Consider the following 13,948-nt stretch of genomic DNA (forward strand, 5'->3'; position numbering starts at 1 on the left):
TTTCAAATAAGCATTTTAAATTTGATATCATTACTTTATTATACTTTTCCAGACACAATGTTGACTAATAACACAAAATTTAGAGACAATTGCTGACAAAACTTCAGGTGTAGTAAGTAATGCAGACAGCTGAAGGCTCAATCGCACCTGAGATGTATCAGGTAGCAGAGAATCTTCTTCCTGTCGACTACTCCACCCCCTGGAGACACCTCGCTTTTCCCTTCAACCCCCTCCTCTACAGGCACCAGGAAGATGCGGTGGCGCAGGAAGGTCATGTGATTGACGGGCATGTCGCCGAAGTTGTAGGTCACCAGGAACATCTTCACCACAGTTTTGTTGGGATTAAATAAGGTCTGAGAACAGAAGTCAGTCAAAAGTCAGCATTTAAAACAGCACAAATCAGACTGCAGTAGTTTTAAATTAATGAGACTATTTTTTTTATTCAAACAACAAAAGAACTATTGAACATGGTTTCATCCTTGCCATGAAAAGTACAAATCCCCTATAGTGTGGGTGTAATGATATCAACATATTCAAAGTCATCATGGTAAAACATTGTGATAGCATAGATGAGATATCTCTGAAAATGTTTTAATTTTTCTTAGACAACCTGGTCTTAACCTGAGTATGGAACGAGATGAGGTTGAAGGAAAAGATTAACTCACCACTTGAATGGTCCCTGCTTTGGGTATGCTGTATCCTTTCTTTCCAAGAGGCTCGAGGGATATCACCCCCTGTGAAGGAAAGAGACATGGCACTGATTAATGTCCTCATTCACTGCAGTGGTGAAATAACTCTTTCTCTTTGGTACACTTTAATAGCTGTGAACTTCTACAGCAGGGTCACGATCTGTCTTAAAGGTGCTGAAATGAAACTTACATCATTAAAATGCAATTTTCATTTCTGGTTTTATTCACTGACAAGACATGTCTGTTTAAGTTATGCATCTAAAATCAAATCGACATCAAAAAACACCAAATAAACAAGACTAAGACCTAAAATAAAAGTGGATGAACTCTAAAATAACTACATCAAGCTGTAGTTACAAAGCTGCTACACAGGGAGACCTATTATGTTAAATGTCCGTTCACAGTTCAAAGAACTGAATCAAAAGAAGCCTAACACTCACCACGTCTATACACAACAATTCAAAGTCAACATGAGGCATTAAGCTAAGAAATTGAAAACAGCTGGTTTCCAAATAGCCACAGCAGACACCGTCCAAGACTTATTATGAGTCGGACTAAAGTTGTTCACATGTTAATGCTGATCCTTCTTTACTAAGGACTAGGTGATTGTATATATCATTATTTGAGCATACAAATTGTTAATGTATATTGTATTCTGTGCTGATGTGGACAGATGTGGGAAAAGGCCTTGCGATAAATGCATAAAAGGAAAAACATGCCACATTTTTTATGCATCTGGTTCTGAGGAAGCAAGCCAACATAAATTTTGTTGAAGCCAATTCTATATTTGTTATTGTTTTGAGTACTTGTTCTGATCTGATTTGTTTTTCTTTCAATGAGTGTATTTTTTTTCCTGCAATCAGACAAACCATCTACCATGAGAAATAAACAGTGTTGTTTTTTGTTTGATTTATTGTTTGTGCTTGACTAAATGTGCACACAACCACGCACAAACACATAATATCATACAGACACACACACACACACACACACACACACACACACACACACACTGACCAGGAAGGGTGAGGGCGCGCTGTGCTCTGAGATATCGTAGTACGTAACCTGCACGGGCAGGGTGACGTGCTGCGGGCAATAGGAGCCACTGGCACCGATCTCAGCTGTGAAACCTTCGATCCGGCCTGACGGGGAGAATCGACCCTTCAGTATCGACTCCTGAAACAAGTAAGAGAAGAGGGTATATAGTCATGAATATGAGCCTTTAAAACTCTTCATACTACCTAGGGTTCATAAAGGACGTGGTTTACTACGGCACTCTGAGTCAAGTTTGGCCATAGAATCAGAGAAACGCCCAACTTTGTGAAATCCATGAAAATCCATATTTACGGTTTTTATCTTAATTGAAACCAGAACAGCATTGAACAGAAACAAAATATGTATCTGCAGGTCAACAACAATGTGAGCCTAGGGGAGGATATTTTGAAAGCATTAAATCATGAACTCACTTGATTACAATGTCACCCTTTTTACCTCATTTAGTGCCAATACATTAGAATCATCTGTCTTAAAGTAAAGGAAATGTCAAAGATATATTTGACATGTCATTTTAGCACTAACTTTCTCCATTTACTGTTAGTCCTTATAATCCTTCGGTGAGACCTGGGCCTGTCAACATCTAGGGGAGGACCCCAAAATAAGACTTTCAGCACTGAAACATCTCCAACAATCATTTTCTTTTTAATGACATTAAGATATTCAGGCTGTATCAAAACTAACAGCAACAACTTAACAATATTATGCAACCTATCATAAAAAATGTAATGATGAAAATTGTTACAATTCCATCTTCCTGAAAGTCCTGTTTAAAAAAATGTTTTAAAAATACTTTTGTCAAAAAAACATATATTTTATAAAAGTTTTATATAACTCCCTGTACTTTACTTACCATTATTATTTTAATTACATTTGCTTGTACATCAGGACATCACAATTTCGACCATTTCTTGGCAATCCATAAATGTCCCATTTACTAAAGTGAAGTTTTCTTAACAAAGACGGACAATAAAAGTGCATGATTCTTTTGACACTGTCCGAAAGCTGTTGATTCATATATATGTTTTAGCATTAAGATCATACTGTAGCGTCAATATAATGTAGTCCAGTACAACATCACTCTACTAACTAAGACCCTCATAATAAATATATAATTGAAATACAAAACATTTACAACAATGTCACCAAAACATGAACATTATAAACTTTGTAAAAGACTTTGGATTGTACAGGTGTGCCTCATGAAGTGGCTCCAGAGAGAATGTCGTTAAGGACTCTCCTGGCTCTACCTGAAATGGTAAACCCATTGGTCGGGGTTTGCATCTGGATCTGCCAATACTCTGTGGACACAGCACTATTTCTGACCTGCAGTTACTTGTGTCTTCTGAAGTTATTAAAACATTTTTTACAATTCGTACCTCAAAGTTGCCGAGTAGCGATCTGCTGATGGAAGATGAGGGCCAACTGGAACGTGTGGAGCGGCTGGTGTCTGTGTGTCTGCCGCTGCGCAGCTGCCGGCTAAATAGGACCGCAAACACACAAAAACAGACCCGTGGTTAGTGGTTAACATCACACTAATTTTGTCTTAACCAACATGTCACATGCCACTGAGTGTGTCTCAGTATTCAAGTCCAGACACAAAACCCTTTAATTTAGAATAACATCTAACCTACGCAAACTCCCACTGTCTTTCCTTGTGTTGACTTTGCTGGTTTAAAGGGACAGTTCATCACAAATTAAAATGTACATATTTTCCTCTCACCTGTATAGCTATCTATTCATCTAGATTGTTTTGGTTGGAATTGCCAATAGATGTTTGCCTTCTCTCTAATATAATGGAACTAAATGGCATTTGGCTTGTGGTGCTAAAACGGCCAAAAGGTACATCTGAAAACCTCAACCGCAGTGTCTCTTTCCAGAAATCATGACCAAGTTACGCAAGATAACCCAGAAAAGCGGTTTCATGTGTTTTATGTCTATGCACCGTGCAGAAGGAATATATTCAAGAGAAGGCAGACATCTGTACAGCCAATATCTTGACAACTGAGCAATTCACACTGAAACAACCTCAATCAATTAATAGCACAACAGGAGAGAGATGCAAAAATATCTAGTTTAGACTTTGAGGTTAACTGTCCGTTTAAATATTTTTCTCTCGTCAGAAATACGGCACAGCACTCACCTCTTCAGCCGCAGCCCACTTTTTAGCCGTCTCCCTGATCTCGTGCAGTCTGTGCCGGTCTGAACAGGACAAAAAGAAGGAAATTATTATTTGTTTTTCTTTATTAATATCCCTGATTTATGTCAGCACCTAGCTATTCACAAATGAGTCACTTCCTTAATACGTTAAAAAAAATTAGATTCTCGATACACACAGAGAAAGTACAGATACTCAAACAAAGAATAAATGGGCATGTGTTTGTGTTTCTGCGTTCACGTGAGAGAAATTTGTATGTGTAATTGTGTATTCCGGGTGTCCTCTTACTTACTGAGCGTTGACTATTGGAAGTTGCACTAACATTCCCCATTTCCAAGCTGCTGTTCATCGTAAAGGCCACCCAGCTGTCGGATGACTCATCACTAGCCAGACCTATGCTACCTGCTAGCCATTTGCCCACAGCAAACCTTTCACTCATGGTCAGCTCCCTGGTATTAGCTAACCCTTGGCTACACTGGCTCTCTACAGAGCTCGGAGCTCTTTGTCAGCTTGTCGTCTCATCGTCGCTCTCGATCAAAACCACAGATGGCATTTTCGAATATTCTCCTGTCTCCCCTTTCTTTGTCTCAAAAATATATTTTTCTAACTTACTTAAATACCTGTTCCTGTGACAGCTTAGCCTTGCTCCTTTCACTGCCCTCTTTGTCCCTATTTTGAATACTTGAGTACTCTTTCTTAAATCTGTTTCTCCCTGTGCTTCCCTCACACAACACTGAACACCTCTATCCACGGTGTTCCCACCACTGTATGAAACTAACTAATGAACTAGTGAACCCTATTGTCACCATTAGCACACTCTCCATCCCACCAACCTGCAAACATAAAGCTCTTTCTGGCCTCCCAATGTTCAAAAATGGCCAGTTCACTTCCAGAACCATTTTTCAAGCAGGATGTATGTACATGTGTGTGGGCGTGCGTGTGTGTGTGTTTGTGTGTGCATGTGTATGAGAGACGCAGCACAGTCATGTAGGGGGAACAATGGACGCTCCCTCAATGGGCTTTATTCTGGAGCTACTCAGCCTGTTCCAGCGTGGCGTGATAATGAGCCATCACTTCATTCTTTCACTTTTTACTCGTTCTCTTAGTTTCCCTTTATTTATACCTCAGCCTCTTTGCCACAACTGTCAAGGCTCGCAGATGTCTTACCATCAACCACTGACTTGAAACGGCTATTTCTTATTCCGTATTCAAAGTTTTAGGAGCCTTCGCATATGGTGGTCTCAATGTTTTTGGTCTAAGAGCACAGTATTTGCATGCAAATGTGCACATGCTGTTTTACTATGTATGCTGCAATAAAGTCACCTTGAGCTTCTTTCTTGTAGTAGTAGCAACTCAATATACTATACAATCATGACACTAAGATAATAACATCAAGATACAGCAAAACATTTGTCTGTCACATCTATAAATTTAAGACTCAGTTACTTGGTATTACACCCAGGTTGCAGAACAGCTCATGTTAGCTTTTAGTGAGGAAAGTGGTTGGAACATTAGGCTGATGAATCAAAGTAATTTCCTAAGAGAGATGTATGATGTATGTTTGTGTATGCATGCAAGTTTGCTGACCTTAGGCCGGTCCCATGCAGAGGGCAGCAGGTGGTTCCAATAAGGGGCAGCTTTAGCATCAGTGCTGCGACACGATGCTGGGCCAAGTCCTGGAGCCAGCAATGACAGCCTGCTTCTCTTGGATGTGGAGGGTCCCTCATCATCTGAACATGACTCCCCTGTGTCACTTGGGGACAGCAGTCTCTTTTTGGCCGGCCAATGGCCTCCAGAGGAGAGACGGTGGCCATTACTGCTGGGAGTTTTCTCCCAGGAAGCCAGACCATTAGAGGAGGAGGAAGCAGTCTGGGTGGCACTTCGCTCAGGGGGGGAGGATTCAAGTCCAACTTCCCATTCAGTGGCCTCCCCTGGTTCCTGCAGCTCTGTGTGGTGTGGGGGCGAGAAAGGGCCTGGAGGGCTGGTGGGACTGGTAGGGTTGGGAATCTCATATGTGGACATTTCATATAAGTAGGGGCTGGGCTGGCCTCCAGATGAGCCATTATTGAAACTCTCACTTCCAGGGCTACCTAGTGGGTGGGTGGGTGTGTGGCCCCCATTAGGTGCCTCAGTCCTGGCTGATCCTCCGATGGAATGACCCTGGTCACACAGATGACTATGTGGGTCACACATTGGGGGAGATTTAGGTGAGAGAGGAGCAAACACATCAGGAATGGGCCTGTCATGATTGTGCTGAGTTGGGCGTCGGGAGGGGTTGTGGCTTGGGGAGAGGGGTGGAGACCTGGGTGACAGTCCCCCCTCAGAGTCTCTGTGCTCCATCTGTGCGCAAGAGTATACAGAACCAGGCCCAGCAGGGCTCATCGCTAACCCCATCCCAACACCTTGAGCGGGGGCCGGCCCACATAGCACCCCTCCCTCAAACGCCTCTTTATCTGAGGTGTCCCCCAGGTGAGGGCGCTTATGAGTCAGCTGGGGTTCCTCTAGCCCCCTTTTCACACCCACCCGGACAGGCCTCTGTTGGGTATCAGTGTGGGATTCTGTGGAGGTAGAAAATCCCCCCAACTGGGAGAAAATAGAGAGCTGGTAGACCTTTTGGAGACGTAACTCCTCCTGTCCAAAGTGCCTGGGTGCCCCTGGTCTGACCCCAGGATCTAGGCCCTGTGTTGGGACCTTAGGTTGAGGCAGGTCCCCCTCCTGGGCTGGAAGCTCTAATGGAGCCTTTTTGTGGGCTAACTCCACGTGAATGTGCCGCATGGTTTCTACGCTGGAGGATAAGAGTCCTGACTAAATTTTGTGCAACAGGGTCAAGTAGGTCCTCACAAGTGCCAGAGCAAGATGTTCCACAGGAATAGGAAGTCCTATAGTTCCTGCTGTGATTTTGTCAGATAGTGTGAATCAGGAAGCTGAGCTGCACAGCACCTGAGAGGAACATAATACAGTATTATTACTGAGGATGGAGTTTAATAAAGCAATCGATGATGGTAGACTGTAGGAGTGATGGAAAACGACAAAAGGGCATTGAGCCATCAACAATGATGTGAGGACATTTACTGATCTATTTAATTCTTTGGGTTCTAACAAAACTAAAATGAACTCATTTCATTCTGTATGCAGGTTTTCCTGTCTTTTACAGTTCTCCACAGAGTATTGACTGACTGTCACAGACATGAATCACATTAAGCAATCAATCATATCTATAAACAGTGTGTCAGTTTACACCACTCGCATGTGGTACATGCTCACTTCAGCATGTGTTGCTAACACGCCCATCCAATTGTTACCACAAAAGAAATGCAGAGCTACATAATAAAAACTTTTTATGAAAAAAAAAAAAGATATTACTCTCTATTTCCCTTATTGTTACACCAAAGAAATAGTATGCCTTGTGATTTTTGATTTTGACAAACTACACTTAAAATGACAACTATAATGTCATGACTTCATGACATGGTGTTATCTGAATAAGTTGTAGTAGTACATCTTTTCTGCCCTGACAAAATATCTTGCCACAAAATGGAAAAAGGAAAAAAAAGGAAAATCAGCTACTTATATTTATAGATAAAGTTTGATTGAGTATAACATATAAATACCACTCAGGACCTTTCAGCTCTAAAACTGTATGAAGGTACAGCTCTTGCATTAATGGTCCACTTTACATAATACAATTTAGGGCAGGCTTAAGCCTATTTTGCCTCCTGTCTAATTAAAGACAATGTCCAAGATCAGCATTTTACCTCTGTGCCCGTCCTTGTCTAATTCTGCCCGTGTGGACGACCTGCATCTGGCCCAACATCTGGAGGTTGTGTCTTAAATAGCCTACTAAAGGAACCCGTCTATCTCCATGGCAGCTGCCACAAAACGACTCCAACATCCCAAGATGGGTAATCAGGAAACAGTAAGGACTCCAGAGAAAACAGGAGTGAAGGAAGAGGGCAAGGGAGCAATGACCTGAGGAAAAATAAAAAAAGATAAGTTGTTGGTCAAAAAAGAAAACGCAATCAACCAAAACCATGATAGATATTATAATTCAGAGTGCATTTATGTGTAATGGACCACTGGATGAAAACTGAAGAAATTCCACTTTTGACATGCATCCTTGTTAAACACTTTTAATACCTTGACAAGAATAAAAAAAAATGTTTTTGTATGTTTTAATCACTGGAAGTTACAGGCAACTTGGCCATACCAATTGATCAGTACAAATTATTTGCATTACCTTTGTTTGTTTAAGAACATTTAAAAAGGTCCAGTGTGTAGGATTTAGCGGCATCTCTAAAAGGCTCATTTTACGGTAACATAAACACAATGGTTTTTACATTCAAGTCATTATAGACGAATGCTAACATATTTCTGAATATTATATTCAATTACTGCACCTAAATCCTACTCACTGGACATGTAAATAGAGAATCGACTGAAATAAGTGACTTGAAAATCATCGTCCTGAATGCTAAAACTTACCAGAGGGGCAAAGTGTCAGTGATGCAGGAGGCTCTTGAGAGGAAATGTGTCTGAACAGGAATCTGAAGTAACTCTATTGGGGCTCCATCTGTGATTGGCTGATAGCCAGACACGCCCTCCTTGGTCACCTGGGCGTATGGTGTGGCACGGCTGTAGCATCATGACAGGGTCATTCCACCCAGAAACCCTGAGGAGACAGAAAGATATAGAAACAAATCAGTGGTCAGCCAGTTGCTTTTATCTTACCCCCCGCGTTTACATGCACAGAATATGAATGATACTGAACACAATATTGTACACAAATATATACTCATACTTGTGCATACTTGAGCAGACATACACTGCAGTCGAACGCACAGATATTGTGCAAACATGGCAAAATGGAAGTCAATATTTAAGTCCGTTCATAAACTTGAGAAGAACAACACAAAAGACGATTCAATCAAATAATAAATTCCTGTATAATGTTGGTATTAATAATTTCAAAGGAAAACATTTTTCACTCATTCCTTTTTATTTTCTATAACTAAAGTTCCTCATATTGAGAACAAAAATCCAAAGACTCTGGGCTGAGGATCAAACAAGAAGGAGCCAGTTCAAACTTGACACTAAATGGTGCTAGGCCAAGAGAAGCGGGACATTTTCCGACCCACTTGGACCAGAACTTGGGAATGTGGAGGGAAGGGGGGGGGGGGGGGGGGGGGGGGCACAGTGAGCTGTCGCTGTGGCAACCAGTAGCCCAAGGATAACGGCTCCTTTGTACTTGGCCACAAAGAGGGAGAAAGAGAAGCAGAACTAGAGGGAGGGGATGTTGGGGGGTGCTGGGGGGGCGGGGATAGGCTGGCAAAGATGCTCCTCCGAGAAAATATCTACAAACACAACAAAATGGTTGTCCTCCATGAGGTGTGTACAACCATTCAAAAATGTCAATACACTATGATGACTGCCCTGCGATAACCCAAAGCAAGCAAAAGATTTTGATTTAAGTTCTTACACATTTCATCCAAAATGTGACAAGTTTTGAAAACGGGAAAGAAAGCTACCCTGCTGCCATTTAGTTGGTTCCCATTTAGACCTACATTACAGCAACCAGCAATTTCACTTTCTTGTATTTCCTATTGAATCATCATGATGAAACAGTGATTACACATGAAGAAATCCATTATGTGCACAGAAGCAATGACATAAGCCTAAAGATCCAGCAAGAGGAAAGTAAAACCGGTGAGAAAAGGGAAATGTAAACAACTAGAGTGGTTCATGGGTACTTTCCACTCGATTGAAACATACCTGAAATGTAAACACCAGTGGAGTTGTAAAGGATGTTACAAAAAATCCCCAAATTTCTACACAAATATAGCAAGAGGGTAACACTGCACTCTGCTGCAGGTGTTTTAACTGCTTGGCTGACAAATAGTGTTTGTATAAGCATGCATTGTGTTTCATATCTTTTCTAAAAACCAAATTATCCACTAATTCGGGACAACACAGTCTTAAACGTCAACAAGAAAGGAGTGATCGTCTGTCAAAGATGACAAAAGAATGAGATGGTCCAGACAGGGAGACACAAACAGAGAAATAGAGACAGGATTTGCACCTATATACTGTACATTACAGCCTGATTATATACAACTGAAAACATAATGGTATATCATCAGGTAATTATGCTTTCGTATCAGTGCGCACAAAAGATTTCACAAGGATACGATGTCAGGCGTCAAGCCTTTGTCACCTGTAATTATATACATGACATATGGCCCACACTCAGTCACACGGTGCAGCCTTTGGGAAAACCCAGTTGTGCAGACTAAACACACAAATATGTGAGCGCCATTCCCAATCTTCACAACATACTTTTTAGACAACCCGAGATGGGGGAGTTTTTTAAATAAATACCAAAGAATATAACCTAAAAAACATGCTATTATTCTGACATTCATAGCCTAAATACACTGAAATTTCGAGGAATTCTGCTAAAATGAACAGGAGGGTACATGGCGATGTGTCTACAACTACTGAAAACATTATGGAGTCGCATATCATCATAACATATCAACTGCTGTCCATGCTAGGACATTTGAAGGACAAATGCTGTATACCGTTCAGATTATTTTGCAGATATTTCTCAGTTTGGGGATTTGTGTTGAACCAGAACTGCTCCGGTAAAACCTGAATGTCTGGTTAATTGAATTTGCAAGTCAAACGATAAAAGATAGGCAGCATGACTTGCATATTAGAGTTCAATCAACATAATGCAAGAAATCACCTCCTCTTGTTTTGTGTCTGCCTGAAGACAGGTGGAGTCTCCAGGGTGACCACCAAGGGCGGACTCAGGGGGTGGGGGATGGGGAAAGACTGAAAGAGGAGTCAGCAATTAGTATTTATAGTCATTGCATATATCAGAGCTCACTGGGAGTACCAAAGGGCTCTGTGCTAGGTCCCACTTGATTTCTGACCTTATTTTGAACTAGCTGAGCCTGAGGCTGGCAGAGGCTGCCCAACCCTTTTCAGGCTTGATCCAGGAGCCAATAAGGCATAGAAACACACAAAAAAAGGCTTCAGTTTGCAGGGTGTGTACCAGCTGAGACTTGAGAATTTAAGAGCGCCATTATCGCAGAGCATTGTAATGGTTTTAATAAACTCCACCTGCCCTATTAGACAAAGTTCCAATATTCACCTATCATCTACCTGTACAATCTGTTAACACCTACAGCAAAACAGCAACCATTCTTTGTGTTACTCCCTGTTTGGAAATCTACATTTTCTGTGGAACAATTTCCAGACTTAAAGGATAAAAACACATTTTATCTCATCTACATAAAACCATTAACCCCCCTCCAAGCTTTAGCTAAATGCTATCACTACATTCAAAAAGTCATTACCCTCAAATTTCTTCTCACATTTCCTTGAGTTAAAGCAGCTGACAATCGAGCATAAAGATGTTACACATCATTGGCAAGCCATGTGCAATCTCGATGCAACATCTGCAGCTTCTCTGGAAGTGGAGCAGCAAGCAATCATTCACTGAGGGAGAGCGAAAGTAGAAATGGTGAGATGACAGACAAAGGGAATGAGAAATGCCTGACAAGAAGGAAGCAGCTAGACAGAGACAGAGCAAAGAGGAGAGGAGAGAGGGTGAGGGGAACACAGAGAGCCCAGCCAAAGACCTTGAGGAAGATATAAATATAGGAGGAGCAGGTAGCACTCCCAGGTGTCAGAGCCAACTCAGAGTGCTCATGGCTACAGTGCATAACCCGGCAGTTGAGTCAGCTCATAGCCTTAAATTTAAGCTGCACAAATGGCCAAAGAAATCCTTTTGAGCCACCACAACCCACTTCTAATTGGTTATTTCTTGAAAAGGGTCCAGTGGACAAATAGCTCCTGCTGCCAAAAAAAATACAAATAGCAAGGCTGGACTGTAGCATGCATATTATTGTTTTTAGTACAATAATCAGACTGAAGATTAGCTGTAATTAAAAGGCCCAAAAATTACTTTTGGTTGGGAAGAAACCCACACATATAACTACTGAATTAATATTGTTTTACTCAGTCACATTTTTTGTTTGTTTAATTGTGATGAAAGGAGGAGGAAATCCATTGTGATTATGTGAAACAAATGAGGAAATAGGTGTAAAACAATGATGGGTGTGCTTGGGAGAGGAAATCAAATGGGATCAGTAAAGTTGTGAACATGACCAAGACAAAATAATCAAAATAGCAATAGCATCAGTCATGATTGCAGAAACATTCAAATGCAATCAGACCATAACCAAACCTGGGAAATGACTGTCCAATAGAAACAAGCTTAGGACAACAATAGGAAAATGAGATGGGATGGGAAAGGTGGAACTTCTATGTATTAGCTGCTGGAATCCACAACAGAAAATAATTGAAAATGCTATACTCGCAATTCAACTGTGCAGTTCAGAGGCATCCAAACCTCAGGAACAGCATCAAGAAACACTACCGCTCATCATGTGAGGACTGAGGTCAATGGGTTCAGTCTGGGTGTTAATTTAGGCCGAAGAAGACTGTGGTCAAAAGGTCAGAGGCCAATGGTCTTGGGTCAGATGACTTCGAGCACACCAGGAGACCTAGAGGCATTTAATTTCACCATTATCAGAGAGGCGGCGTTAGGAGGTGGTGGTAAAAGGCTAAGGCAAAAGCAAACAAGGTGTCATTGATCTACATGTAGCAAATAAATTACACACACACTTGGATAGTTCCACTGAGGGGGCCATAAAGAACTTGTTAGACTGAGTTACTTATGAGTCATTGTGGCAACTGGAGCATCAGTACTTTAAGCAAAAACATCTGCAGAACAGACAAAAGTACACTTAAGATCCTGTGCATTTTGAAAAGCTGCTCACAGGTGGAATGGAACACATTAACACACACAAAATGTACACAGACTTGTCTTTAGGTGCCATGCTGACGGCTCTGACCGCAAAACCAGCTCTTGGTGAAATATATAGGCTTGAAAGAGGCAGAGTTCATAGCCAGAAAATACCCTGACATTTGGCCTGTGCACATTCATCACAACACCCAGATACCTCGTGCATGTGTGCACACACACACATGCAAGGCAACATCACTTTATGTCTTTCTGCAATTAAAAAGACAGAACGAAGACGAAGTACGACAAGCTACTACATTTACTTGTATTTGTTTACAGTCTTCACCACAAGTGCAACAAACACAGTCACTGCATAGTTCAGATTTTTTTTATGGCATGCCTTTTTGACAATCACTGCACTCCACCTTTGAGAAACTGTTTATGGGAGAGAAACAGCTGCTCGGTTTACAGCTGACTGAACTTACAAGAAACTTGCCTACTTCCTCACTAGTTTAGAGATGTTATATTATACTTTATACTGATATGTAGGACTGTAGATCCATGACATTCAAAAGCCAAAAGAGTCTGTGGGAAATTTCCCTCATTTTCAAAATAGGTTTTTCCTCCCCTTGATCAGGATCCTAAACTGCCAGGCTGGATTATTTCTTCAGGACTACTTAATAAACCATGGACACTAATATTGCGTTTCTCCTTTAATTTCCTCCACACTATTAATTTGAATTAATTAGTCTAACACAGGACAATATTTGCATCAAAAACTTCAACCTCGACAACTGATGGCAAACTTCTGACAGTCTCTATTCTCCCGGCAGTCCCCTTTAACATTAAAATGAGTCTAGTGATAGAGGCAGTCATAGCCTTCAGAGTCACCAATGCAATGCCAGAGTAATCAAAAAGCAAGGTTTTAGCCTGCGCTCATGTTTGTACTTTCCATCACACAAAACAAAATACCCATTCATTAAGAAAGGCATCATTCTATTGAATGTCCTTCTTAGGAATGCTTGAAACAGTGCTAGCTAATGACAAAGTCCCATAATAACCAAACTGTTAAAAATGTGTTGCAACATATTTTGTGAGAGTCAGCCTTTGGCATCTGGATAGGGTTAATTCTTCACCTAGACTGTCTGAAATGACTTGTTATCAATCACATACTGTGAGCTATCATCTTGAATGAGTCTTCTGTGGAAATTCTTGTCCCTAGCTGCTCAGCTG

At 41.2% G+C, this 13,948-nt stretch overlaps 1 protein-coding gene across 4 annotated transcripts in view; it reads right to left on the bottom strand.

Moving 5' to 3' along the window:
- Positions 1-13,948, bottom strand: part of atosb (atos homolog b) — a 30,083-nt gene that overhangs the window by 2,289 nt on the left and 13,846 nt on the right. For 3 of the 4 annotated variants that reach the window (XM_073466628.1, XM_073466626.1, XM_073466627.1), the window contains 8 exons: positions 8,383-8,569; positions 7,656-7,869; positions 5,488-6,840; positions 3,886-3,944; positions 3,122-3,221; positions 1,707-1,865; positions 666-734; positions 148-353 (listed from right to left, as the gene is read on the bottom strand). In XM_073466628.1, coding sequence (XP_073322729.1) covers positions 148-353; positions 666-734; positions 1,707-1,865; positions 3,122-3,221; positions 3,886-3,944; positions 5,488-6,675 — 1,781 coding nt within the window. In that variant the 5' untranslated portion in view covers positions 6,676-6,840; positions 7,656-7,869; positions 8,383-8,569. Of the gene's footprint in view, positions 1-147; positions 354-665; positions 735-1,706; positions 1,866-3,121; positions 3,222-3,885; positions 3,945-5,487; positions 6,841-7,655; positions 7,870-8,382; positions 8,570-10,645; positions 10,704-13,948 lie in introns of those variants that run through there. The other variant, XM_073466629.1, reaches the window with a different exon arrangement.

The sequence above is a fragment of the Pagrus major genome, chromosome 5 (genome assembly GCF_040436345.1).
Source record: "Pagrus major chromosome 5, Pma_NU_1.0".
NCBI classification, from domain to species: Eukaryota; Metazoa; Chordata; class Actinopteri; order Spariformes; family Sparidae; genus Pagrus; species Pagrus major.